This window comes from Lynx rufus, unplaced genomic scaffold (genome assembly GCF_022079265.1).
Source record: "Lynx rufus isolate CCGP_SWC_20201006 ecotype Redwood Valley unplaced genomic scaffold, mLynRuf1.p SCAF_11, whole genome shotgun sequence".
Classification (NCBI taxonomy): domain Eukaryota; kingdom Metazoa; phylum Chordata; class Mammalia; order Carnivora; family Felidae; genus Lynx; species Lynx rufus.
In genome coordinates, this window is record NW_025814825.1 from 60,756,932 (window position 1) to 60,784,209 (window position 27,278).

Below are 27,278 nucleotides of genomic sequence, written 5' to 3' on the forward strand. Positions count from 1 at the left end.
CTCACCAGACCCAGGGCAGATGGTGTGTGGTTGACAGACGGCAGCAGCTGGAACTCAGGCCGGGAATGCTGAGCCACACCGTGGCTCTGCTGAGGCTGGCTGTGGACAGACAGGCCGGCCCAGCTGTGAGCGCTCAGGGTCAAATAAAGTGCTCATCCTGGCTGAGGGGACGCCCAGAGGATGTCACAGTGAGTCTCAGCCTCCCTGCAGCAGACTTGAGAAGCTCTGGCTGCAAGGTGATAGAAAGAGGCCCCGGCAAACCGAGCGCCCCCAGGAGTTTAGCAGCTGCCCTGGAGCTGGGCCCTTGGTCATGCAGGACGGAGGAACACGGGTTCCTTCCGCCCCCAGCAAAGGAGCCTACCCCTACCGAGTCCCCCCCAGCACAGCCTGGAGAGGCAGGGCCTCAGCCCTGGGAAGCTCAGCCGGCGCAGGGGGGTGGGACCTCCACGTCAAGGTCTGGCTGGGCCGGTGCCCAGGCCGGGGCAGGTGGCACTGAGGCGTGAAGGTGCCCAGGCATCCGTCCCTTTTCTCAGACAGACTTCCTTGACTCAGCCTGTCTTCGAGACACACACACACACACACACACACACACACACACACACACACGCCGGAGGGCTGGAGGGGCGGGGGGGAGCCACGAGGAGGAGCCAATCACCCTGCACCGGAGCCTTCAGGGCCGGTTCCCTCGGCGGCGCGGCGTGTGAGAGAGTGTGTGCGCATCAGCGGGGATTTCTGTGATAGAGGCAGCCAGGTTCCAGAGAGGGAGAGCAGAGGAGGGGGAAGAACGAGAGGGGAGGAGAAAATTGGGGGTGGGAGAGACAGACGGAGAGAACAGCAGTGGGAGAGAGGGAAGAGAAGCGCTGCCAGGAGAGAGGGGGAGAGGGCGGGAGGGAGAGAGCCGGCGGAGGGGAGAGAAGAAAGGGAGAGCGAGCAGGGAGAGCGCAGGACGCGAGAGCCGCGGAGCCGGCGGGGCGCGCGCGGAGAGGGATGGGGTGAGGGCCGGGGGGCGCCTGCCGGCCAGCTCGGGGCGCGGGCGCGGGGGGGAGGGCATGGGGGCGGGGGCCGGGGGGGCGCGGGGCGGGGGCGGCGCCGCGGGGCCGAGCGGCGGCGGGGGCGCCATGGCGGCGCCGGGTTGCGGGCCCTGAGCGCCGCGGCGGCGGGGCGCGCACCATGAACTCGTGGGACGCGGGCCTGGCGGGGCTGCTGGTGGGCACGATGGGCGTCTCGCTGCTGGCCAACGCGCTGGTGCTGCTCTGCCTCCTGCACAGCGCCGACATCCGGCGCCAGGCGCCCGCGCTCTTCACCCTGAACCTCACGTGCGGCAACCTGCTGTGCACCGTGCTCAACATGCCGCTCACGCTGGCCGGCGTCGTGGCGCAGCGGCAGCCGGCCGGCGACCGCCTGTGCCGCCTGGCCGCCTTCCTCGACACCTTCCTGGCCACCAACTCCATGCTCAGCATGGCCGCGCTCAGCATCGACCGCTGGGTGGCCGTGGTCTTCCCCCTGAGCTACCGCGCCAAGATGCGCCTCCGCGACGCCGCGCTCATGGTGGCCTACACGTGGCTGCACGCGCTCGCCTTCCCCGCCGCCGCGCTCGCCCTGTCCTGGCTCGGCTTCCACCAGCTGTACGCGTCGTGCACGCTGTGCAGCCGGCGGCCGGACGAGCGCCTGCGCTTCGCCGTCTTCACGGGCGCCTTCCACGCGCTCAGCTTCCTGCTGTCCTTCGTCGTGCTCTGCTGCACGTACCTCAAGGTGCTCAAGGTGGCTCGCTTCCACTGCAAGCGCATCGACGTGATCACCATGCAGACGCTCGTGCTGCTCGTGGACATCCACCCCAGGTGAGGGGGGGGGAGGGCCCCGGGGAGGGCCGTGGGGAACTCGGTTCCCGGGAGGGCTCGTGGCAGGAGGAAAGGGGGTCCCTGTGTTTCCCACCGCGCCCCCCCCCCGCCATACCCCAGCGTGCGACCTCGGGCAGGCCCCCTTGCCACGGTGCCTCCCTTCTTTCTTGGAAAAACTGAGGTGGGGGGAGGGCCCAATGCCGCCAGTCTTGAGACAGGTGCCTAGAACGTCCACCAAGCAGGGCCACCAAAAGCAGGGGTGACACAGTGTGTGCAGTTTTTGAAGCATCGGGGTAGAAAGCACAGAGTCAGCACTTCGGCGGGCTTCGGAGAGTCCTGCGTGTGTTTGTCGTTTTCACTTTAGAAAGCCTGCGGAGAGGGCAGTGATCTCTATTCGCTGCTTGAATAGGTTCTAATCAGGCCCTGAGAGTGTGGCCTGGTCGCTTGAGGAGCCCCTCTAGAGCTCTTCCAGCAAGGAAGTGCTGCTCTTCTGGGTCTTTCCTCTCTCTGGGGTCGGGGGCGGCCGCTGTCTCCAGATCCCCTGTTGTGTGAGTCCTCAGGCTGCACCTTCCTCTGTGGGACCTTAAAGGAGCATCCGAAGGGCTCTAAGGGGACCGGAGGGGGCATCTTGCTCTTCCCGGACAGCACTGTCCCGTGTCTCCCAGACTTGGAGCCCGGAGGTCCCTGCAGAGGGAGAGCGTCACCCACGAGGCTCCTGGGACAAAACCTGTCCACACCGCCTCCACCGTCACCTGCCGCTGTCTCAGAAAGGCAGATCAGGGTGGGTGGCTCAGGTGCGGCTACGCCCTGGGAGCTCCTGCCATCCTTGGGAGCATCTCAGGGAGGGAAGGAGGAGACTCTCAGCTGAGGTGTCCTGAGCTCACCTTGGTTTTTATTATGAGAGTAGGAAACCAAGGAAGGAAACGGCTGGTGGTGTCTCTGATTTCTCTGCTGTTTTAGATCCCATCGTCCCAGGGAAGGGCGGGCGCCCCCTCTGTCGCCCGGGTCCTAAGTAAGGGGGCTGTGGCTTCCAGATGGTGCAGAAAGTGAGGTAGACAGAGAGCTCCTAAGGGGGGTTGCTGGGGGCAGTGAGGGAGCTCTGTCCTCAGGGTGTGAATGCCCCTCCCCATCCAAGGGAAAGCAGGCCCGTGACTGAGAGGGGCCAGACTGGAAGTGTCAGTCTAAGCGAGGGTTCCTTCAGTGTGAGTTGTTTCTGCCCGTTGAGCCATAGAAAGAAAAGTCCTTAAACTTCACTGTGTCCGCACATACACAGGTATGCGTGTATGTATCCATTGCTCCCCCCCCACCCCCCAGAATGGCCCTTCCGCATTACACGCTGGGCCAAAGCTTCTAGCCACAGAATCTTCCTTATGGAATCATTCACAGTATGTACATGTGAATGACCAATAGCACAGACACCAGGGCATATGAACCCATGTGTGCAAATGTGTGAGCTTCACTTACCCAATCGCATGTGGTCATGTGTAAACCGCGTGTCGAGCAGACAGGTCACCACATGTGCACATGTCCCAGGGGACATACATGCACACTGACCTGGGCTGACTCACTGCCTGTGTCTATTCATGGTTCAGTGTCGCTTAAGGAAATATTCTGCAGCCATAATTGCAGAGCTGTTCCCGTTCCGACCTCCTGGGGTGTGAGGACCTTGCTTTGGAAGGTGCATCTCTAGGGGACGCCTGGGAGACTCAGTCGGTGAAGCGTCTGACTCTTGATTTGGGCTCAGGTCATGATCTCAGGGTCTGTGGGATCGAGCCCTGTGTCGGGCTCTGCATGGAGCCTGCTTGGGATTCTCTCTCCCTCTCTCTCTGCCCTTCCCCATGTCTCTAAATAAATAAATAAATAAATAAATAAATAAATCTTAATAAATAAAACTTAATTAAAAAAAAAAAAAACAGGTGCATCCTTAGGACTTGACCAGGGCTGTTTTAGATGCTGTAGGCAATGTTGTTGAACAATATAGATTCTCATAGCAGGGTCCCTAACCATGAGTCTAAGTAGAGGAGGGTTTGAGCCAGGAGAGGAATCTGTCCTTATTCAGACCAGGACAAATCCCATCCCTCCTGTCCCTCCTTGTTCCAGAACAGGAGGGGCTGTGGCTCCTTTTTAGCCCATGTAGGATATAGGGCCATCTCCACTCTCGCAAACATTGCAGATCTGTCACTGACTCCAGGCTGCTGCTCTGCTCGCCTCCAGTCCCCTGTGCTCTCTCTGATCCCCTCGAGGGGAACCTTGAACTCTTCTAAGCTCCAGGATACTTTCAGAAGCTCCTACTTCTGATGCCGTGGGGCCTGCAGGGCCAGCATTAATCCGCACTGGGGAAAGGAAGGGCTTCTGGGACAGGAATTGCCTTTGGCCAGTTCAGACAGGCCCCGCTGGCTGAGGGCTGGCAAGAGGTTATGGCAGAGTGGGCAGATATGATGGCACTGTCCCTTCAATGAACCCAGTCTGCCTTCTGTCCCCAGGTCCCCAGAGCAAGAGGGTAGGTAATGGGCCGCAGAGGAGGGCAACAGCTTCCTGACAGCTTATCCACAGCCTTCTTTCTTGGCATCTCCAAACTCTTCCTCGCCACAAATGAGAAACTGTGCAGCTAGCGTGGTCTGATGGAGAAGGCTGCATCTAGAACCTCCAGGTCCTAGGCGCAAAGCCTCCAGAAATATCAGCCAAGCCTCCTGGGCTGGTTTCGTGCTGACAGCCAGGACACCTGGGGATCAGCAGAACCCGGGTTTCCTTATCTGGACGGCCAGGGCGGCAGGTGGAGGCTCCGCTCGCTGGAGGTTTTACTTAACAGCCACCACACTAATGGCCTCCTGGGACTTAATTAGAAGGGACCCATTTTCAATTCCCTGAGGCCCGGGTGACGTTTGTCAGGAAGCTCCCCAGTGGTGCCTGTTCTTCCCACAGAGCGTTTAACGTAGCAGCAAGTGGCGGTCTGGACTCCTTTGTTTCGATACCGTCAAAAGGTCGGGGACCCTCTGTCTTAAATTAAATCTGTCCCAAGAGACATTTCCCACTCCGGTCTTTCTACCGTGGTGTCTCAAGTTGTGACATTCATAAAGCAATTAGGAATTCCTAATATTTATTACCTACCTGGTCCCCTGATTGCTCAGTCTGTGTGGTTCTGTTCTCCCAGACCATAGCTCTGGACTAGTTGTAGCTGGTCCTGTCCCCCGTGCTGCCAGAGCCTTGGGCTGTCCTCTGACGTGGGACATAGGTGGGGGCTGGGGCACTGAGGCTGGATCCCTGCATCTCCCCGTGCAGCTGAGGGCTGCCACTCGGCTGGCACAGGTCAGTGATTTCACAGAGCAGAATGTTGGTGAAGCATACTTATCCTCGTGGTCAGGGTCGGCCAACGGTCGGCTAAGTGCCAACCCTGGAGGGCGTTGGAGTTGGGGCATAAGACTGGCAAGGGCCTGCAGAGATAACCCCCACTGTGCCCTTGATTTTATAGGTGAGGAAATTGGGAGACCCAGGGAAGGAAGGCAGGGCACTTCCTAATCGAACAGATCTAGAACGTGGCTCAAGTCCAAACTTGTGCCCAGTTCTGCCCCTGAGATTTATGGGTGGGACAAAGGTGCCCACAGAGGCTCACAAACCATCTATATAAATATTTAGAAGTTCTAAATTAAGCTTACAAACTGTTAAATGAAATATGTTCTATCCTCCTACCTTGACAAGTGTACATTTATAACACTGTGCAAGCCTGGGTTCAAATTTAGAATTCTCGAGCTCCTTGGAGTTCAGCCTCGTACATGGCGGGGAGAGCTGGGCGGGCTCCGAGCACACAGCCCCTGCCTCTCCTCCCCACCCCTAGCCAGTACCGCAGGGAGCCTCCACTCCTCAGGCCCCGAGCCGGGCATGCATCTGGCATCGCCCACCCTTGTGAGGATGAATGGGCCCGGGGAGGAATGCTGGCACACATTCTGGACGCAGGATCAGGGCATCTGGGCACGGAGTTCTGTGTTCCAGGTACGTGGGGTCCAGGTTCCAGGTACTTGGTCTAGAATGGATGCTATGGGCTCTGGGTGGGCAGATGAAGTCTTCATTTCATGAGAGGGGCGTCGTCCCTTCAATGTCCAGGACCCAGGACAGGGCCCCTTCGTGTGAGGTCTGAGGACACGACTTTTCGCACTAGTGTGCTGACCCCAGCCTCAAGGTCTGCTCCACCGTGGCTCAGCCTGTCCCCTTGCCTTTTTTTTTTTTTTTATTCTAAAAGCCCAGAAAACAAATCTGGATCACCCCGGGAGTACTCGGAGCGTGTGCTCAGGACCGACTCCAGTCATCTGGGGACCACCGAAGGCCCAGACCATTGTGCTGGGCATGGAGGTGTCTGGGACTGGAAGATTTCGGCCGTGACTTCCTCATTTGCTCACTTTTCAGACATTTCCTGGCTTCTCCATTCCCTTTGCCGTTTATTGAAGCCTCCTGGGAAGCAGCTCTCCGGCTCCACATGTCACAATGCTGGAGAGCCCATCTCTCTGTCACAAGGAAGCCCTGTGTCCTGTCGCAGCCCTCGGGAACCCCCACACTGATGTACATGCTCGGACTCTGGGTGAATGCTCCTGGCCAGGGGAATCTGGGGCCCCTCAGAATCTGGAGATTCTGCCCACGAGTCTGAGGACTCCAGCCACTACCCCCGTGCCCAGGAATATCCGGAGAAGGCGTTAGTGTGGCGAGACACAGCTTGCTTCTTGCTCTGTGATCCGGTGGGGGTGCAGTGGGATCTGGGGGAGACACCCCAGGTCCTAGAGTCAGGAGGGCTGGAATGAGTCCCCATTATTTCTGTCCCAAACTCGCTGTGGGATCCTGGGCAGGGCATAAACCCTTCTGGCCCTCAGTGTCTTCATCTGCAAATAAATAAAACAATAGCTCACAGGGCTATGAGATTTCAGGGAACTCAGTTTTGCAAAGCTACGGTGGGGAAAAAAATGAGAGCGAGAGCAGAATGATTTTATTATGTTGTTCTGGGCGAGCTGCTCTCCTACTGCGCTTAACAGTAATGATAAGCAAGAGGGTTGCCCTGCTGCCCTGCCCTCCTCCTCCTGCCATCCCCCGTCCTTCCCCAGAAATCGGGGGAGCTCCGAGCAGGGAGGATGGGTCTGTCCCCTTGCAGGGGCTCAGGGAAGCAGCCGTGTGGTTCCTGGCCAGGAGCGCCAGACTGGGCGTCAGCAACCAGGTTCTAGTTCTGTCGGCACCTCACTCTCTCATCAGGGTCAAGTCCCTGTCTTCTCTGAGCCTCACTTTCCCCATCCGTGAGCTGGGTTGGGTGGATGCGGGGATTTTCCATACTACACGTGACTGTGTGACCGTGGAGTCTAGCCAGTCTGTCTCAGAGCAGAGACATGACCCGGCCCGCGGGGATGCTAACGGGAACCCAACATCCACCACAGACACCTAAAGCCCGCCATGTGCTAATGGCCAGGTGCCATTAGGACAGCAGCCACCGGGTTCCTGGAGGCCACAGAGGGTCACCGAGCCAGCATAAGAGTCAGGATCAGCTCACAGCCCCTCTGGCAAGCTTCTGGGCGCACCTGTTTCTGTCTGTCTCTCCCTCAAACAGGGCAGAAAGAAAACTTTTGCAGTGGGAGGGAGCCCTGTGAGTTTGGAGTCCAAGGTAGTGCTAGAACATGGTAATTGTTCAGTAAACGTGTTGAATACATACTCTTCATGGTTAGCCCTTACTGAGTGCTTACTCTGAGTCAGGCACCGCCCTGGGTACTTTGTGGGTGTTCACCTCGAGAGGAGCCTGTGAGATGGGTACTGTTATAACCAGCGTTTTAGAGATGAGGCAGCTGATGAACAGAGAGGCTGTGTGACTTGCCTACAGCCACACAGCAATGGAAGGGTGAAGCCTGGATCTGAACCCAGAAGTCTGGCCCGGGTGCCACATGCTTAGTACTTCACTATTAGTGATGGCCTGAACATCCATCGATGAGCCGTGCTTTGTCCTTTAATAGGCTCAAGACTTTTAAGGCTCCCTTAAAAGAATCTGTTTTAGAGACAGGTTTCTAGCATCTCTTTTGAGGAAGTCACTTAAAAAAATAATGGAGACTCACTTTTCCTAAGACGTATGAGGAAATGTACACGTGTACGTACCTAACATATACTCACTGGGTGCTTTCTGGGTGTTAGATGTCGAGCTTTGAACTGGGGGCACCCACGGAAGTAACATGTCTGCAGAGTGCTTGCTGTTTAATTCTCCCTGCTGCCAAAGCTTTGCAGGAACAGATAAAAATTTTCCCCATAGATTTTTACAGTGAACGGGAGTGACATTGATCATTCTAGCCTGTACAGTGTCCATTTTATTCCTCTGGGTCACTGCAGTGCGTCCGTTTGTCCTTCTGAAGGCCTCCAAAGCTTTGCCAACATCTGCTTTTAAGTGTTCCTCATGGGGTTAAGGCAGGATTATCTGGTGCCGCAGGGAGAGGGGAGACCGTCGGGGTCCTCAGCCCTGCAGCAGCGACCTCGTTTCCTCCGGGGGAGTACTGGAGGAAGCTCCTCACTCCTCCAGAGCTTGGTAGCTGGTGAGTCATTTCTGTCCCTGATCAATGGTGGCTCTGCTTACAGCTATTATGAGATTCCCCTTGGATAAATGAGGAACCAGGTTCAGAGAGACTGAGTGACTTCCCCAAGGCCACACAGCAGTGAGGGCGGAGCTGGGACTAGGACATCCAACCCACAGCTCTTTCGTTCACTGGGGTTATTCCAAAGCATCTGCGAAACGGACAGCATCGTCAGGGCCACAGATGGGAGGAGGGCCCAGCCCCGGTGCCACCCTCATTTATATGAACTTGGCGCTCGTTTTTTAGGGGGTGCCCAGAATGCTCTGCTTCTCTCGTGGGGTGAGTATACCATGATGGCTCAGGACATCCGGCTCAGGTCTCAAATCTCCAACGGTTCTCGAGTCAATTACGTGAACGTTTGGAGGGCAATACGTTAATATTGAAACAAACAGGCCTGTGTTATGGAGAGTGGGCCAAACACATTGTGCCCTAGGGCGACCCTTGTCCCGCTTTGCCGAGTACCGACCGGGCTCTCCTAGGATGCAGGGCTTTGGGTGTTAGAATCAGGACATCCCAGACAGACCAAGAGGAGTCAGTTACCTCACTGCACCCAGGCCTCCTGGGTAGGGACCTACGCTTTCTCTCCACACCCACCCATATCACGCACATGTCATAGGAGCCAGAGGACATTGGTAGGAGAATCTGCAGAGACCCACGTATAAATGGAAAGCGAGGTGATTAAGACTGACTGTTGCTCTGTGGCCTCAGGCAAAGTCCCCCCAGTCTTCCTGCCCCATGAGCTGTATTCTTCAGATTTTTCTGGATGAGATGATGCCCTGGGGCCTCCCTAGGGGTATGTGATGACCCTATCTGCTTGGGAGGTGACACTCAAGGCTCCAGAGTCAGATGGCCTGAGCTCAGGTCCTGCCATCCCCTAGGACGACCGACTGTCCTGGTTTGTCCTAGATGGTGTTGGGGGGGGGGTTCCCTCAGACATGGCACTTTCCGTCTTAAAACTGGGACAGTCCAGGGGCACCCGGGTGGCTCAGTCGGTTGAGCATCTGACTCCGGATTTCGGCTCAGGTCATAATCCTGGGGTCGTGGGATCGAGCCCTGTGTCGGGCTCTGTGCTGAGTGTGGAGCCTGCTTGGGATTCTCTCTCCCTCTGCCCCTCCCCCACACTCGTGCCCATGATTGTGCGCGCTCTCTCTCTCTCTCTCTCTCCAATTTAATCAATCAATCAATTTAAAAAACTGGGACAGGGGCGCCTGGGTGGCTCAGTCGGTTGAGCGTCCGACTTCAGCTCAGGTCACGATCTCACGGTTCGTGAGTTCGAGCCCCGCGTCGGGCTCTGGGCTGATGGCTCAGAGCCTGGAGCCTGCTTCCGATTCTGTGTCTCCCTCTCTCTCTGCCCCTCCCCCGTTCATGCTCTGTCTCTCTCTGTCTCAAAAATAAATAAACGTTAAAAAAAAATTTTTTTTTTAAAAATAAAAAAAAAAATAAAAAACTGGGACAGTTGCGATTACCCAGGACAAGCTGGTCACCCTACCACCACTACTCACCAGCTGTGTGATGTTGAGCAAGTTACTTATCTTCTCTGTGCCTCATTTCCTTATCCGAAAAGAAGGCTACCATTGTACCAGTCCTCCATTTCTAGAGACATTGTGAGCATCAAACACACTCGAGCACCTGAGCCTCCCTCACAGTGTCTGCAAAGGGCACGAATTAAAGACGCAAGGAACGTGGGTTGTTACTAACGTTGGTTGTTAGAAATGAGTAACGTGACTTAACAGTAATCATTTTTCAGCCAGTGTGAAACCTGTACGTCCCGAGCCAAACTCCAGTTCCCAGCTCCACATTCTGAGCCGAGGGGAAACAATCCTGCAAGAATTTCAAGGGCCTTCAATCCAGTCTAATGTGGAATTGCCCACCTGTGATCAGAAACAGGGCGAAGAAGGGTTTTGATTCCGTGTTAAAATGATAGTCCTGGCGGGGGGCAGGGGAGGGTGCCCCGGCGTTAATGCTGCTGGGAACCTGGCTCGTGCACCTTCTCTCCGCACCTTGCTTTCCTTGAACACACTTGGCCTCGTTGTAGAGCCAGGTCACTGCAGCACGGGCCTGGATTTGCCAGGTTATCTCCACTTCCTGGGCAACTCTGTCCACGGTCTTCCCCCTTGCTCATTTTTGGAGTGATGTGATTTATTTCAAAAAGAAACGGTAGGAACACATGCCCGCGTGGAGTGCCAGGGGATGGGGCGTGGGAAACCCTGTGGCTGGCCTTGCCTTTCTGGCTCTCTGACGGTGGTAACGGACAGCTCGCTGTTGCTCATGAATTACCCCGTGGCTGCAGGAAAGGGGTTACGCAAACCACTTCCCTCAGCTGGCGTGAGATGTCAGTTCTCGAAAGGTCCTGGCGCAAGTGGAGTCAGGACCAGGGTGTGGTTGGAAGCATAGACAGCAAGCTCCTGATTCCATCCTCAACGCTGTGTCCCTCGTGGGGACAGTCTCTTGGCTTCACTGAAGGAATCAAGTGACTTCTCCTTCAGTGACCCCAGAACGTAGTGTCTGTGGCTCCAGGCAAGGCTGAGGCTCTTGATGGAGGACGCAGGGCTGAAGACATGGCGGAAAGGAAGCCCCATGCCACACTGCATGCCCAGAGTCCAGGCCACCCCGGGTCGAAGGGACCAGCTTTGAGAAACATGGACGAGGGTTCAAGTCACGTCTCCACTTACCAGCTGAGCAAATCGTTGGGCTTCTCTGAGTTCCGGCTCTTCCTTGTAAAACAGGGCAGGTAAAACACATCTGGAAGGATCTATGTTGGTAAAGACAAGAGTTAGAGATATTAATGGGGCGCCTGGGAGGCTCGGTCAGTTAAGCATCTGACTTCGGCTCAGGTCACGATCTCTCGGCTTGTGGGTTGGGGCCCCGCGTCGGGCTCTGTGCTGACGGCTCAGAGCCTGGAGCCTGCTTCGGGTTCTGTGTCTCCCTCTCTCTTTGCCCCTCCCCCAGTTGCTCTCCCTCTCTCTCTCTCTCTCTCTCTCTCAAAAATAAATAAACATTAAAAAATTTTTAAAAAAGAATTAAGGATATAACTTAGAGAATATGGACTCTGGTGCTGGCATATTGCAGGTGATCGGTGAAATTTCATGAGGAATAAGGATGAGTTTATTTGCACGTGGGCACTGTGCTAATTGCTTTCTGTGCTTTCTGCGTTGAACGCCTTCATGCATCTGTGTGCTTTTTTGCATTCAAGTCTCAAAAGAGCCCTTGGTGGCATTCTATTATATTACTATGCACATTTTACAGACGATGACCCTGAAGGCTTAGCAAGGTCACGCCCGTGTCCAAGGTCATGCGCCTGGGGCCAGGACTTGACCTCGGGTCTGTCTGGCTCCTGTCTGAGTCCCTGCACGCAGCGCCCGGCCGGTGTTCGCTAACGGCAAGTCCTCTCGCCCCCTCTCGTGTGCAGTGTGCGGGAACGCTGTCTGGAGGAGCAGAAGAGGCGACGGCAGCGCGCCACCAAGAAGATCAGCACCTTCATAGGGACCTTCCTCGTGTGCTTTGCGCCCTACGTGATTACCAGGTGAGCCTGGCCTGCGGGCTTCTCGCTTTGGAGGGCAAAGCAGCATCCGCGCGACCTGGAGCAGGCACCCGCCTCTCTCGGACTCGCGTTTCCAGAGAGTGTGTTGGGGGCGACACACGGGACGGGTTTGGTGAAAAGGAGGGCACGCGCTTTGCCTCTTCAGCCTCCAGTTGGGGGTGGTGACTCAGAACCAAAGGGGATGGTGAAAGAGTCTCCCCATTTCTGATTCCCAGCTCACATCATCTAACCCTTTGGCCTCAGCTCCGGCCCCAAGAGGCAGGAAAGGAAAGGAGAGGAGAGGACAGGGGAGGGGAGGGGAGAGGAGGGGAGGGGAGGGGAGAATGGAAGGAGGAAAACACCCTGCCCCGGTTGGGTTCTCGCTGCCCACTGAGCACAGTGCGGCCCAGCCCCCAGACATCCTCAGCCAGGACACCCTGGTCAACAGCAGGGGCCACATGCCGTCTGCTCTGCCACACCGGGGGTGTCCTGCTTCTGGTACGGGTGTTGTGAGCTGGTGACCTTCTCTTCCATTCACCGACCCCCCCACTGCTGCCAGGGCGCAACACGCTGGCCTCAGGGCTGTGTGTACCAAAAGCCAGCCTGCTCTAGCTGTAGAATTTCCTTCCCGTGGTCTGGCCAGGGGGAGGAAAAAAAAAAAAAAAGTATCATCCAATCAATTTTGCACACTGGAGGGGGGAAAAAAAAGCCCCAGGACTCTGTATCCAGAATGGCTTAACTATTTGAGAAGTTGACAATTAAAAAAGGGATTTTGATGTTTGAGTAGGAAGCGGATGTTGAGCCTGGGAAGTAGGATCTGTGCAGGTGTGTGTGTGGGTGTGTGTGTGTGTGTGTGTGCGAGAGAGATTGGAAGAGAACACGGCCTAGCATCCCAGCATCCCCAGCTGGCAGGGACCTGGAAGGGACTCCCGGCCTCGCTGGCCCCCAGAGTGGGCTTGCCCACAATAGCCAGGTCTCCCCATTTCTCCTGTCCATACTTATACTGAGCTGATATCTGGTTCCCTGTGGTGCTGTCCGCTTTCTTTGGCCCAGGGGAGCATCTGTCCCCTCCTCTTACGGGTCCTGCCGATTTGCAGACAGTGAGCCTGCCCCCCACCCCCCACCACGGCAGCCCCCACCCTGTCTTCTCTTGGAGCGTCTTTCACTGTCTTTTCACAGATGCTTCCTCTGGGCGAAATCTCACTTTGAACGAAGGACCTAGGACCGTCTGCAGGTCTCTGGATAGGTCTGATCTAGGCAGAGCAGAGCCATCAATTCTTCCTTCTAGAACCGTCCACTAGACCGCAAGACTACTGACATCTTGTGTGGAGCTCCCTTTGTGGGGGGGGCGCTCTGTGCATCGTAGGGTGTTAAGGGCACCATGTCCCCTACTCACCCACTACTTCCCTCCTGCTCCCCAGTTTTAACAACTAGAAATGTCTTCAGACATGGCCCCGGAGATCAGCCTCCACCCTGGTGGAGACCCTTGGTCTAGACACTCCACATCCAGCCAGGACGCCAGAGCTTGCGTAGATCAGGTTTTCCAGGGGACACGAAACCCAGGCTGTAACAGAGGTGAGAAGGTTTCTGTTGCTGTCCAAGGGCGGGGCCACAGCACGGTTCCCAGCATGGGCTCTGGAACGTGCCCACTGGGTTCAAACCATAGCTCCACTCCTTCCTGCTGTGTGACCTTGGGCCAGTGATATTGCCTCTCTTTGCCTCCAGTCCCATCCAAGTGAGCAGTGCCTGCCTCTTAGGGTTGTTTTGAGGACTGATGGGATTTGAGCGTGGGCAGCACAGACCTGGCACGGTTGGTTGGCGCTCCCTCCCTCATCCTTGGAGCCCCCCGCCCACCCCCGGGCCAACCTGGGACTGGCTGGTGCGTGCAGTGAGGGCATCAAATCCACTGTGGAGAGAGGCACCGGGAGGGGAGGGCAGGCAGGCGCCCCTCCTCTTAGATCCCACAGGAAAGGGGACCTGTGGGCTAATGACGGGAACTTGAACCCTCAGAGGAGAATAGGTAATGCGGCTCCAACTTTAAACTATTGGATTTTTCTCTGGCTTAATCTCATTTCCCAACAAAATTTTCCTTTTTTCTGATTATAGCTCGGTTGCTCTAATGGTGCCCAGAAAATAACGTTTCAGTAAAATTAATGGTAGGTTCGCAATGCAATATGCTCCCTCCAAATGGATTTGATGCATTTGGGATTTTTAAAAATACTCACAGAACCGTTCATCCTTGATGGGGATGAATGGCAACGTACTAAGGAGAAAAAGCTATGCCGAGAAAACCTCACAGATACAAAATAGGGCTCTGGTGAAACTACCCTCGGCCCCACTACCACCATCTCCCCAGCTGTTGCCTTTCTTTCTTTTTTGGGGAGGTGGCAAATTTTTAATTTTATTTGTTTGTTGAGTTATAAGTAACATACCGTGCTATATTAGTTTCACGTGTATAATGATTCAACAATTGTGTACATTACTCAGTACTCATCGCGACAAGTGAACTCTTTTTTTTAATTTTTTTTAATGTTTTTATTTATTTTTGAGACAGAGACAGACAGAGCGTGAGCGGGGGAGGGGCAGAGAGAGAGGGAGACCCAGAATCCGAAGCAGGCTCCAGGCTCCGAGCTGTCGGCACAGAGCCCGACGCGGGGCTCAAACCCACAGACTGTGAGATCATGACCTGAGCTGAAGTCGGACGCTTCACCGACTGAGCCACGCAGGCGCCCCACGACAAATGATCTCTTGATCCCCTTTATCTGTTTCATCCTTCCCCCCACCTGCCTTCCCTCTGGCCACCACCACTTTGTTCTCTGTACCTACGAGTCTGGTTTTTTTTGGTCTGTCTCTTTTTCCCTTGGTTTCTCCTTTTGTTTCTTAAATTCCACACATCAGTGAAATCGTGTAGTACTTTTCTCTCACTGACTTATTTCACCTAGCACAATGCCCTCTAGATCCATCCACGTTGTTGCTAATGGCAAGATTTCATTCTGTTTTATGCTTCAGTGATATTCCATTGTGCGTATATATCGCCTCTTTCTCCATTCGTCGATCGATGGACACTTGGGCTGCTTCCTCATCTTGACTATTGAACCTATAATGCTGCTATGAACAGGTGTTCATATATCTTTTCCAATTGGTGTTCTTATTTTCTTTGGGTAGATACCCAGTGGTGAGATAACTTGATCAAATGGTACTTCTCTTTTAATATTTTGAGGAACCTCCACAGTGGCTGCACCAGTTCAGTGCACGAGGGTTCCTTTTTCTCCACATCCTCGCCAACACTTGTTGTTTCTGGTCACTTTGAGTTTAGCCATTCCGACAGGTGTGGGGTGATTCCTCATTGTGGGTTTGATTTGCATTTCCCCGATGATGGGTGATGTTGAGCATTTTCTCATGTGTCTATTGGCCATCCGTGTATCTTCTTTGAAAAAAAAATGTCAAGTCAGGTCCTCCGCTCGTCTTTTTATTAGGTTAATTGTTCTTTAGTGTGTTGAGCTATAGAAGTTCTTTATATACTTTGAATGTTACCCCTTTTCAGATATGCCATTTCCAGACATCTTCTCCCGTTCCCTAGTTGCCTCGTCATTTTGTTGATGGTTTCCTTTGCCGTGCAGAAGCTTTTTATTTTGGTGTGGCTCCAAGAGCTTAATTTTCCTTTGGTTTCCCTGGCCAGAGGAGACAGATCTAGAAAAGTGTTTCCGTGGCTGATGTCAGAGACATTACTGCCCGTGTTTTCTTTTAGAAGTTTTATGGTTTGAGGTCTGACATTTAGGTCTTTAATCCATTTTGAGTTTATTTTGGGGTATGGTGTAAGGAAGCGGTCCGGGTTCATTCTTTTGCACGTGGCTGCCCAACTTTCCCAGGACCGTTCGTTGCAGGCACTATCTTTCCCCGGCTGTCACCACCCTATCCGGCTCCTGTCTTGGCTTTCTTATAGGCACAAAGGAGCGATCCTAAGCAAACCTCATCCAATATGCAAACATACCCTCATTTCATTTTGACACACATTTTTTCCGGCACCTTCTCTGTGCGCAGCGTATAAAAGGCCCTGCAGAGGAGGCATGGGTTGGTGCGGTCCTGCAAGAGATGCCCTCTGAGGGGACATTGACCCTGTAGACATGGCCCTCATACCCAAACAGAACACCGTGTCATGTCATCTGATAGGGACAGGGTCCAGTGGCTCTCCTGGAGGGAGCTTCCTGGACCAGGCTTGTGAAGTGGGCTCGGCTCTGCAGGAGGGACGATCCAAGCAGAAGGGACAGCATGAGGCAGTTAGAGCCCTGTGTAGGGTCCACCGGTCACAGGTCCTTTTAGAGCACTTGAACGTGGCCTGTCTGAATTGAGATGTACCGTAGGTGTAAATGCATATTGGGTTTCGTGGCTTGGCATGAGCATACATACGCTTTTTGTACTGATTCCATAGTGAGATGGTGATATCTGGGATAAAATATACAGCTAAAATTAATTTTACCTGTGTCTTTTCCCATCTGTGGCTTGCCTTCTCTTCCTATTGAACAGCACTGGCCTTTAGTCTGGGAGGTCTGGGGTATGAGGTGTGTCGACGACCTTCCTCCCAGCACCCTCTTTCCCTTGACCTCTGGCTGCTTTTATCACTCATCCTTCACTGACCAGGAACCCCCCGGGATCTCCATTCCTGACGCCCTGCAAGAGTGCTCAGAACTCCCTGCCTCCCTTCCCTCCACGGCCAATGTCCTTCTCAGTATCAGAGTTTATCTGGGAGCGTATACAGAGTGGCCACATCACTGTCTCCCTCCACCAGGACAGGTGCACTGAGGCAGGGGCTCTTGGAGGGCCTGAATGAGGGGACAGATCTGACCCCAACCAGGGGTGTCAGGGGAGTTTGTGGCTGGCAGATCCTCATGGTGAGTCCCCCTGAAGTTACACCCCTCTTGGCACCACCTACCCCCTCCTCACCCCTCCCCTACATCCCTTCTGCGACTGAGGGGAGAAGAGATTCTGGTGAGATGCATTATGCTGATGGTCGCTGGAGGTCCCAGGCACACCCCAGGGGGATGGACATACGCCAGCGTGCTCATCACACATAGGGAGCTCTCTGGGCTCTAGGCATGTGCTGGGCATGGCCAGGGTCCCATCAGAACTACATTTCCACTGTCAGATGTCCACACGGCCACACGGGGTGCGGTGGGGTCGGAGTGGGGCAGGATTCACTCTCGTGCTCACTCCCAGAGAACCTGCCCCAAAGTGTCCCATGTTACTGAGGGTCCGGGCTGAGAACCACACGTGGATTGCCTGCAGAACTCAATCGCTGGTAGGGAGTACGTCAGGTAACCCATGCAGGGAACGCAGCGCAGTCTATCCCCACCAACACTGGCATGGAGATTGCTAGCGCTTCTGGGGGCGATTGATTCTTCTGTTCTTCGCAAGCTAGTTTCCAAGTGTAGACTCGAGCCCCCGTCTCAGAAGAAGCTGAAGACGGGCCCTGCTCTGGAAATGTAGTTGAGAATTTAACTTCTCGCAGGAAATGATTCCTTATGGAGAACCTAGAGCCATGGGTAGTGGAAGTGGAAGGTCCTTTCGTGGGCGTCTCATCCAGGGAGCGTAAGCCGGTGGCACCTTGCAGGCCAGCTGGGACCAAGCGTCGGTGGCCAGCCTGAGCATGTGTTGAGAGGCACCGTGAAGCCGGGCTGGGAGTGGCGGGGGCGCGCAGTGAAGGAAGGTCTCCCCTGCCTGAGGAGGTGAGACACGGGCTGTGCCGTCTTCAGTTCCTAATCTGGCACGGTGGTTTGCCAACTTGGAGATTAGAATCGCCAGGTGTGGCTCCTGGCATTGGTGGTTTCAAAATCTCCTAGAAGATTCCAGTCATGAGTAGTGTTGAGAACCACAGCTCCAGTTCTCTCTCTCTGTCTCATTCACACACACACACACACACACACACACACACTTCACCCAGGAGGAAACCGAGGACAGGGTTGCAGGGGGGCAGTTGCATTGCCTAGAGTCTCACACTGAGTCAGTGGTGGGGCTGGGCTTCCAACCTCAGTGGGCCGTCTACCAGCTCTTCAAGCTCTCAGAAAGGTCCTCCCCTGCTTCTCACTCACGTCTGTGGCTGTGGCAGAGAAGTGCCTGGCACGCAGACATGGCTCCGTGAGCCCCTGCCCCAGAACCCTCTTACCCACCAGGGGTAGATTACCAAGGCTTGTCAATGACTGTGTTGTATAAGGACCCTCCAGACAAACAGACAAGTAGAATAGATGATAGATAGGTAGATAGGTAGATAGATAATAGATAATAGCTAAATAATAGATAGATAGATAATGAAAGATAGATAATAGATAAATAATATATATAGATAGATAATAGATAATAGGTAGATAGATAATAGATGATAGATAGATAGATAGATAGATAATAGATAGATAAGAGAGAGAGAGAGAGGGACAGAGACAGAGACAGAGAAGGAAAGAGTCTGAGAAGTCCCATAATCTGCCCTCTGTAAGCCAGAAACTCAGGAAAGCTGGTGTGTGTAGCTCAGCTTGAATCTGAAGGCCCAGCCAGCTGGGAAAGCTGATGGTATAAGTCCTGGCCCAAGGGCTGGACCAGGTCCAAGGGCTGGAGAAACTGAGCTAAGACATCTCAAGTCAACCAGTGGGGCAGGGGGAAACCAGGGGCGAATTCCTCTTCCCTCTGAGGCTGGCTCTATTCAAGTCGTCAACGGAATGGCTGACGACCACCCAGTTGGGGAGGGCAATCTGCTTAGATGTCTCCTGGATTATGCTCTGCCTCCCTCCTGTGCATGGAAATAACAGTCAAAACCACTGAGGCAGTAACTGGCTGACCGTGTGGAATCCAGAGGAAAAGAACCAGCCCCGTGTCTCTGAGAATAATCCCGTTAAGTCCCTGCTCTGTGCCTGGGGCTGTGCCATTCTTCGTGCCTCGATAACCCCCTCATTTCAAGATGAGGCTACTGAGGCTCAGACGGAACTAGCCTTGCCTGGCAATGGACCCGGCCAGGGTTCCAGCTCGGGTCTGCCTGAAACCAAAGCCTGTGCAAAGCCTCACGCCGCACTGATCTGCTTCTCTTCTGGGAACATGGTGGTTCCCACTCTGCTCCCATAAGGCTGTAGGAAGGCACTCTGTGCCTTGACCCACTCAGAACCATAATGGTGCAGTTTTGGAGATGATTGGGAGCAAGCTGTTCGAGTGTCACTTAAACCCGACGTTGAGCTGCTAGCTGAGACACTAATATTTCCCACCACTGCAGTGACTGTCTCGGTGGCCTGTCTTGCTACTTTCACCCATTCCAGCCTTACAAGTGAGGACACGGGCAAGAGTTCAGGTCAACATCAGGACCCCTGTGGTGAACCCCGGGAGCTGGCAGAATTGGAACACTGGAGAAGAGAGGGGGCTTCTGCTGTGACCTCTGCCACCTTTTTGAGTTGATCGAGACCTGGTGGGCTGGGAGGGGGTCCTTCTCTTTGTCCCCAGTTAGTCACATCCGCCTGATAACTTTCTCAGGTAAGAAAGCGTCAGTCTCGAGTCAAGAACCATTCGGGTCTTCAAATAGGTTCTCAGGCTTCCCTTCTTGAAGAACACAAAGTCTTTATAACTGCACCTGTCACCTGTCATTGGACACCTGTAATGCACCTAGGAGGTACCAATGCCTACCTGGTTGCACCTAGTACAGCTCTCCTGCAAGGTAAGCACTAGAATCCTTACCTTGCAGAGGTTCAGAGAGGTGAGATGAGTTATCTATGGTCACAAGAGTAGCCACTGGCAGAATCAAGGGTTAAAGGTCAGTGTCGAGCCTATTGGCAATAATTTAGCCTCGCAGCCAGGCTACATGTCCAGAGCCTGGGGACCAGGCAACTGGAAATACAGAGATGGCCATTTGCAGGGTGGGTACCCATCTAACTTCCTGTGCCCAAGCACTTCGGTGTGAACCCGGCGTAGCACCTACAGCACCCATAGGTGAAGACAGGTAGGCACGTGAGACCTTTCACTAGAAGAAGTGGTGGGTTTGCATGGAGTCACCTCTGACCTCCCACACGGCTGACGGCAGCTTGGGTAGACCTAGACTAGGACCCAGAGGCCATCAGCTCTGGCAGCTGGAGCCATCAGTAGACTTGGTTGGCACAGTGCCGGCTGTGCAGCAAATACCTTTCAGAAAGACAGGTCCCTGAACTGTACCAACCAAAGAGCCACTTGCACCTGTACCTTGGAGCATGTCGGATGACCGTGGAAAACACTTGGAAATCTCCACCTTCACTCTAAATAAGAGTCACTACCTTCTTTTTTCTTTTTAATTTTTTTTAACGTTTATTTATTTTTGAGACAGAGAGAGACAGAGCATGAATGGGTGATGGTTAGAGAGAGAGGGAGACACAGAATCTGAAACAGGCTCCAGGCTCCGAGCTGTCAGCACAGAGCCCGACGCGGGGCTTGAACTCACGGACCGAGAGATCATGACCTGAGCCCAAGTCGGACGCCTAACCGACTGAGCCACCCAAGCGCCCCCACTACCTTCTATTACAGACACTGGCTCTTGTGTCCCTCAAAGCCCTGCTAGGTCACATTTGACTTTTTCCAAGTGTTTGAGCAGAGTCTGAAGATCTGCAACAGATTCTCGTCCAAAAGCTCTAATTAAATTTTTCTGAATTAAAATTCACATGTCTAGAAGCATTTGTAAGGCTATTATCTTTGCAGCAACATATGCTTAGAAACAATTATGGTTGTCCCAAATCACCAGAGTGGGGCTTTGAAGCATTAGTGGATCTGACAGGACCATTGTTGTGGCTTTTCAAAGTCATGGAATTATGTAGATGGCAGAGGGGTTTAATATGCAGTTGGTTGTCCAGAGTTAATACTCTTTTAATAAAATGCCTTCTGTTCTCATGTCTCACGAAAATGTAAAGTGTCAGCTTATTACTTACAGGTCTTCAAATACACAAACCAAGTTCTCCAGACCTGAGGCTGGCTTCCCAAAGAATGTTCTGAGGCCCGTGTTGCTTTTGGTGCCCAGTGTACATGTGTGTGTATACGCGTGTGCGTGTGCACACAGCAGTGGGGGCAGGAGAGATGATGGAGGCATGTAAGATAGAAAGAGAGGGTGCCAATTTACCACTTCTTTCATTTTTTATGTCCAATGATATTTTATTTCTGTTTTGGTTTTTTAATTTTATTTAAATCCAAGTTAGTTAGCATATAGCAGAATAATGGTTTCAGGAATAGAATTTAGTGATCCATCACTTACATACAACACTCAGTGCTCATCGCAACCAGTGCCCTCCTTAATGCCCATCACCCATTTAGCCCATCCCCTCAACCACCTCCCCTCGGGAACCACCAGCTAGTTCTCTGTATTTAAGAAACTGGTAGAACTGATACGTGAATTCAACAAAGTCTCAGGATATAAAATCACCATACAGAAATCAGTTGCATTTCTACACACCAGCAACGAAGCAGCAGAAAAAGAAATCAAAGAATAGGTCCCATGTACAATTGCACCCAAACCCATAAAATACCTAAGAATAAACCTAACCAAAGAGGTGAAAGATCTATATGCTTAAAACTGTAGAAAGCTTATGAGAGAAATTGAAGAAGCCACAAAGAAATGGAAAAACATTCCATGCTTATGGATTGGAAGAGAAAATGTCTGTACTACCCAAAGCAATCTAGCAACACCAGCATTCTTCACAGAGCTATAACAAACAATTCTAAAATTTGTTTGGAACAGAAAAGACCCCGAATAGCCAAAGCCAAGTTGAAAAAGAAAACCAACGCCAGAGGCGTCACAATTCCGGACTTCAAGCTGCATGGCAAAGCTGTCATCATCAAGACAGTGTGGTACTGGCACAAAAACAGACACTTAGATCAGTGGGACAGAATAGAGAACCCAGAAATGGACCCCCAGATGTATGGTCAGCCAATCTCTGACAAAGCAGGAAAGAATATTCAGTGGAATAAAGACGGTCTCTTCAGCAAGTGGTGCTGGGAAAACTGGACAGCGACAGACAGAGGAATGAACCTGGACCACTTTCTTACACCCTACACAAAATAAGCTCAAAATGGACGAAAGAGCCAGTTTACCACGTGAAGTGTAAGAGTTGAAGGTAAAGGTCTTTGACGGTACCCTGGAGCGGGGTCCAGGAGGTGGGAGGGGCAGCCTGGCACCAGGCAGGCACCTGGTCCCTGGCGCCCACAGCCCCGGCTTCAAATCCTGGTGTTTCCACGTCCAGGCCATGTGGACTGGTGCATCACTTTGCCGTGGCTCCTCCTCTGTACCGTAGGGGGAGCACTCTCAGGGGCTTGAGGCAGTGTTTGTGAAGTGGCTATTGAAGCACTGAGCCCTGGGGGACCCAGAAGTGTTGCCGGGCCTACAGCTGCCCGTATTACTGTTCCTATCCTCACCCCAGAACTTGGTTTCTTTGGGGACTCTCATTGTCGAGCAGAATTGAGACATTGGTCTCTCTGGGCGTCCAGAGAATGGAGTTCTGGCAAATGTACCCCCATCCTCCTTCCAGAGGCGGGGACTGGCCCGGATGCTGGGTGGGGGTGGGGCCTGCAGGGGAGGGATGAGAGGGGAGGGCTTCCAGCCCTCGGCTGTGACAGCCAGGACAGAGACCTGCCAGTGACCCAGATCAGAGGGTTTGTTGCCAAGAGAGAAGAGCATGGCTCCCAGGAAGAATCCCTCACCCCCTGCAACAAATGCAGAACAAAGGGGTGTAGAAGGGCGGCCGGGCACATTGGACCGGTGGAGGTGGGGGATCTGCGGGGATCTGCTCTGCAGTGCCCTGAGTCAGAAAAATACACATCTCTGTGCTGTGCTTCCGAGTTGTGAACGGGCCCACACCCTGTAGCATTTCACACCTCCCACCATCCTGGCAGTGCTGGGACGCCCCCAGGGGCTCACAGAGCAACTCTGACCTGACCTGCCTCAGAGTCGCCTGGAACCCTTGGAAGAGCAGATTCCTGGCCCCCTTCCCCTCTCCTCCCCCTGCCCTGCTGATGAGAGTGTGGGCTCTCACCCCAGGGGACGTGCACAAGGAACTGTGGCTCTGGGAGCAGGCCTGGGTGTATTTTGAGCAGAGAAGCATAAATGTCTCCCCCTGCACAGGGCCTGCTGGCAGAGGTCTTTCTGGTTCACATCCCAGACAGTAAGTACATGGAGAGTCGCTTCGGTGCTTAACGGAAGGTCAGGGGCTGGGGGCAGGAGGCTCAGGGAAGAGGCAGTGCCCTCACGGTTCTGTAACCCCGGCGTCCACCTTGCTGCACACGGGGCTCTAGGACTGGGGTGGGGGCTCGGTGCCACGTTGTGCTGTTAAAGGCAACAACAACCGGTCCTGCCTAACAGCCTCCTACATACCCATGGGCTTCCTCAGGCTACCATTAACCGAGTGGCTTAAACGATAGAAATGCATCGTGTCAGTTCCAGAGGTTAGAAGTTCAGGATCAAGGTGATGGCAAGGTTGGTGCCTTCTGAGGCCAGGGATGAGGGGGAGTTTCTTCCAGGGCTCTCCCCTGGCTTCTGGGGGTCTGCTGTCAGTCTCTGGCGTCCCTTGGCTTGGAGAAGCATCACACGATCTCTGCCATCACCCTCACATGGCCTTCTCGCCGTGTGCATCTGTGTCCAAATTTCCCCCTTTTATAGGGACACCAGGCGCACTGGGTTAGGGGCCTACCTGACTCCAGTCTGACCGCATCTTAACTGATTACATCTGCAACAACCCCATTTCCAAATAAGGTCACATTCTGAGGTATTGGGGGGTTAGGACTTCAACATATGAATTTGGGGGAGATAATTCAACCCAGGAGGTGATATAGCAAAGGAAAACAAAGGACTGCTTTGCACCTAAGCCCAATAATCCCTAAACCCAGGGCTCGTGGGTCAGAGCTGTCGGTAGGGGCAGGAGAGGGGAGTTCAGTAATCCACCACGTGGATTTTTCTTTCACTAAAGAGAGAAGAGGCAGAGCATGGCAGGAACCTTCTAGCACGCAGTGACCTTGCCCACGAGGAGAATATGACTGATCAGAACTGGCAATCTCCCTCTCCTGGAGGGGAGGGCGCTCGGAGGGGGTGAGCGGAGCTAGACTTGGTGTAAGATGGGCTGGAGGATTCCCTCTGTAAGAGGTCAGCCGGAGGGAACCACGTGCTATCCCTGCCCAGATCTAGAATTAGAAAGAAGCAGTTGTGGCAATGTGGAAATCCTTGCCCCTTCTCGGTCCCCTCAAACAAACGGAGACTTGGAACCGTCAGAGCTAGGTCCGAGCAAAGCTAGCCACAGCAGGTGCACAGCGTGGGGTGGGGGGTCCCATGTGCACAGGAAAGGCAGGAAGTGGGTCAGCCAGCCACACCCGAGCACGGAAGGGGTATCCCCACTCCAGGCTGGCCCAGCAGCCACACCAGAGCAGTGTCCGGGCCTCTGCTCGTCCAGAGCATCTCTTTGCCCGGAGGCCTTGACAAGGGCCACACACTGGCTTTTCGGAACGGGAGTCATTGTGTGTACCGCGGACGGGGGCAAGTGACAAGGTTCTGGGGAGCGCGTAACCGTGGAGAAGCGGTCCCGGGGCTGGGAGAGATGCAGGGCTCATCGGGTCCAGTCTGCGGGGCTGGATCTGAATCCCAGCGTGGCCTTTAGTCAGGACTTGGGCAGCCGTAGAGTGGAACCGGGTTTCGCTGGCTCTCTGAGCCTTGATTTCCTTGTCTGCAAAATGGGAATAATGATACCTCCTACAGGACACAGGATACAGGATAATTGTGAGAGGAGAGATTGTGCACGTCAGTTGTTTTGCTCAAAGTAGACACTCAGCTGGCAATGATTATTACTGAACCAGGCAGAGGGTTCAGACTTCACATAAAATCTCCGAGAAGCGATTGAAGTAGATTTTATCTCTTAATTATCCAGTGGTGAAATCTTACATTGCCCTGAGTAGTTTTAGCCTGTGAAATCTACAAAGCCTGCAAATAATGTTGCCGATCTTGCCGGATGGCTTAATGATACTTGGCTCTTTCCAGAATCCTCTCGGGAGGGCCAGGGATGCAAAGAACTGAATTCAGCGACACAGAGAAGAGCAGACATTTTGGAAAGGCCATTTGGCATTGTGTAGCGACAATGCGTTGGCATTCAGCTATTCCGTTGTCATTATTAGGTGTGAATTCTAAATTCAGGGTTTTCGTCCCCTTCAAGTCCTCACTTCCCAAAATAGGTTTCTTAAAGTACAGCTTTCCCAAATGCTAACAGCTCCATTTCCCCATTCGGGCTAACAAGGACATGAGCAGAAACGAGGCCACGTCCCCCCACGAGGTCAGAGGGCAAGGGTAGCCAATGGCGCCAGAAACAGGAGGCCAAATGGGGGGCTTCAGACGGGCTCGTTAAGGGGCTGTTCAAAAAAGGGGCATTGCACAGGAGGCTCAAATCCTGCCGGCTTTCTCCTCCTTCCCTTCGTGAGCTTGTCCCCACAGCCTCGGCCCGAAGCCAGGAAAAGCACGCAGGTTGGCCGCAAAGAATGACAGCCCAAGCTCAGTCCTTTCTGAAGCCGGGGCCTCACCTGGGCGGCCCGCCACACTGAGAACCACTGCTGCCCATTATCCTGCACACACCCACCCCCTCCCCCCGGAGAATACAGGTGCCAGATCCCAGGGCACAGACGCTGGACCTTCCTCTCTCACAATCTGCTGTGTGACGCTGGGCAACCCCTTCTCCTCTCTGGGCCTCAATTTCCTCATCTGACAGCGGACAGAGGGTAACTTATGATCTTCAGTCTGTGGCCTTTTCTACCTTATGCCAATGCTGCATAATGTCCAAATATGGCCAACGGTGCTGGACACAGTAGAGAAAGGAGAGTAGGAACTTGATTTGGGGGGGGGGGTTCCATTACACAGAGGAAGGCCTTTATTCCCCCACAGTCTCGCATTAGCACCATTAAATGGAGTTGTTCAATGGGCACTGGGGGACCTACAGAAAAATACCCCTTTGAGACATGGGCTGTGTCTCCCCTTGTCCCCTCCCAAAGAATGAGGGTCACTTTAGGGTACCTGACTGCTGCTGTTGCCAAGGGCCCCCCCGAATCCCAACCCTAGGAAGAGGCCTTCCTCATCTGTAGATTCTTCCTGATGCAAGATGTACTGGGAACTAGCAGAATGGTCGCAAAATTATTCGCAGACCTCCCTCCCAGGCCACCTTCTCAGGAGGGCAGAGCTGGACTCGAAGCAGAGAATCGGCCTCTTCCGGTTACAGTGATTGTAGAGATGGTCTTAATTAACTGCCTCGGTTTTCATCTAAAACCTCCGGGCCCAAGGAAGGGAAGCGACTTGCCCAGGGTCACACAGCAGGACAGCAGGAGAGTGGGAGCCTGCGGCCAGGACACTATTAGCCACTAGCCTATTTCTCAGGTAAGCTTATGCCCCAGAGTCAGACAGACCTGGGTTCAAATCCTGCCTTTACAATGTGCTGGCCGTGAGACCTTAGGCAAATTACTTAACCTCCTTGGACATCTGTTTCCTCACTCATAAAACAGAGATAGTCACATCTCCGGCCAGGGGTGGTGGTGGTGGTGGTGGTGGGGGGTGTCCAAGAAGTCACGTATGTAAAGTATGCAGTGAGTCTGGTAGCCGGAACAAACTAAGTGCCTGGCGAATGTCCACCGTCCGTTACTGTTACTGTTGTAAATCGCAGTTGCCATCGTTGTTGTTGAGGACGCAGTCCCGGGAAGCTGAGGCTCGCCAGGAGGCTGTGCTCTCAGTAACGGCCTCCCCGTGTCTCCGCAGGCTGGTGGAGCTGTCCTCCTCGGTGCCCATCGGCTCCCACTGGGGGGTGCTGTCCAAGTGCTTGGCCTACAGCAAGGCCGCGTCTGACCCCTTTGTGTACTCCCTGCTGCGACACCAGTACCGCAAAAGCTGCAAAGAGATCCTGAACCGGATCCTCCACCGGCGCTCCCTCCACTCCTCGGGCCTCACCGGCGACTCCCACAGCCAGAACATTCTGCCGGTCTCTGAGTGAAGGCCGCCGCGCCTGCTGGAGAGTGAGGAAGGAGACAGCTGGTGAGAAGCGGGGAGGGGGGGCTCGGGGTCCTGGGTGGGCACCCCCAGCTGCCACCCACCTGGCCGGCCCAGCAGTCCCAGTTCCCTGGCTTGTAGGGGCTCTGAAGCCTGCTTCCTGGTTCCTCAAGGGCAGAGGCTGGACTGTCCCTATTTTGCACCAAAGGATGACTGTGGCTGCTTCCTCTGGCTTTTTTTTCTGAGAAGCTCCTTTGAGGGCCTGGGCTCACCAGAGGCTCCCCAGGAGTGACACTGAGTCCAGTCATGATCAAGGACACGCAGTGCTGGTGGCAGGTGGGAAAGCATGGCGTCCACCT

General features: G+C 53.9%; 1 protein-coding gene across 1 annotated transcript; it reads left to right on the forward strand.

Annotated features, from left to right (window-relative positions):
• The first annotated feature begins 1,170 nt into the window (after nucleotides 1-1,170).
• Nucleotides 1,171-26,923, forward strand: GPR26 (G protein-coupled receptor 26). Its single transcript, XM_047072752.1, has 3 exons — nucleotides 1,171-1,838; nucleotides 11,829-11,942; nucleotides 26,692-26,923. Exons 1-3 carry the CDS (start codon nucleotides 1,171-1,173, stop codon nucleotides 26,921-26,923), a joined length of 1,014 nt encoding a protein of 337 aa, XP_046928708.1.
• The last annotated feature ends 355 nt before the right edge of the window (nucleotides 26,924-27,278 follow it).

Coding starts and splice junctions, on each gene's coding strand:
- GPR26 (XM_047072752.1), top strand. CDS start 1,171: ATGAACTCGTGGGACGCGGGCCTGGCGGGGCTGCTGGTGGGCACGATG. Junction 1,839..11,828: donor CTCGTGGACATCCACCCCAG/GTGAGGGGGGGG, acceptor TCTCGTGTGCAG/TGTGCGGGAACGCTGTCTGG. Junction 11,943..26,691: donor GCGCCCTACGTGATTACCAG/GTGAGCCTGGCC, acceptor GTGTCTCCGCAG/GCTGGTGGAGCTGTCCTCCT.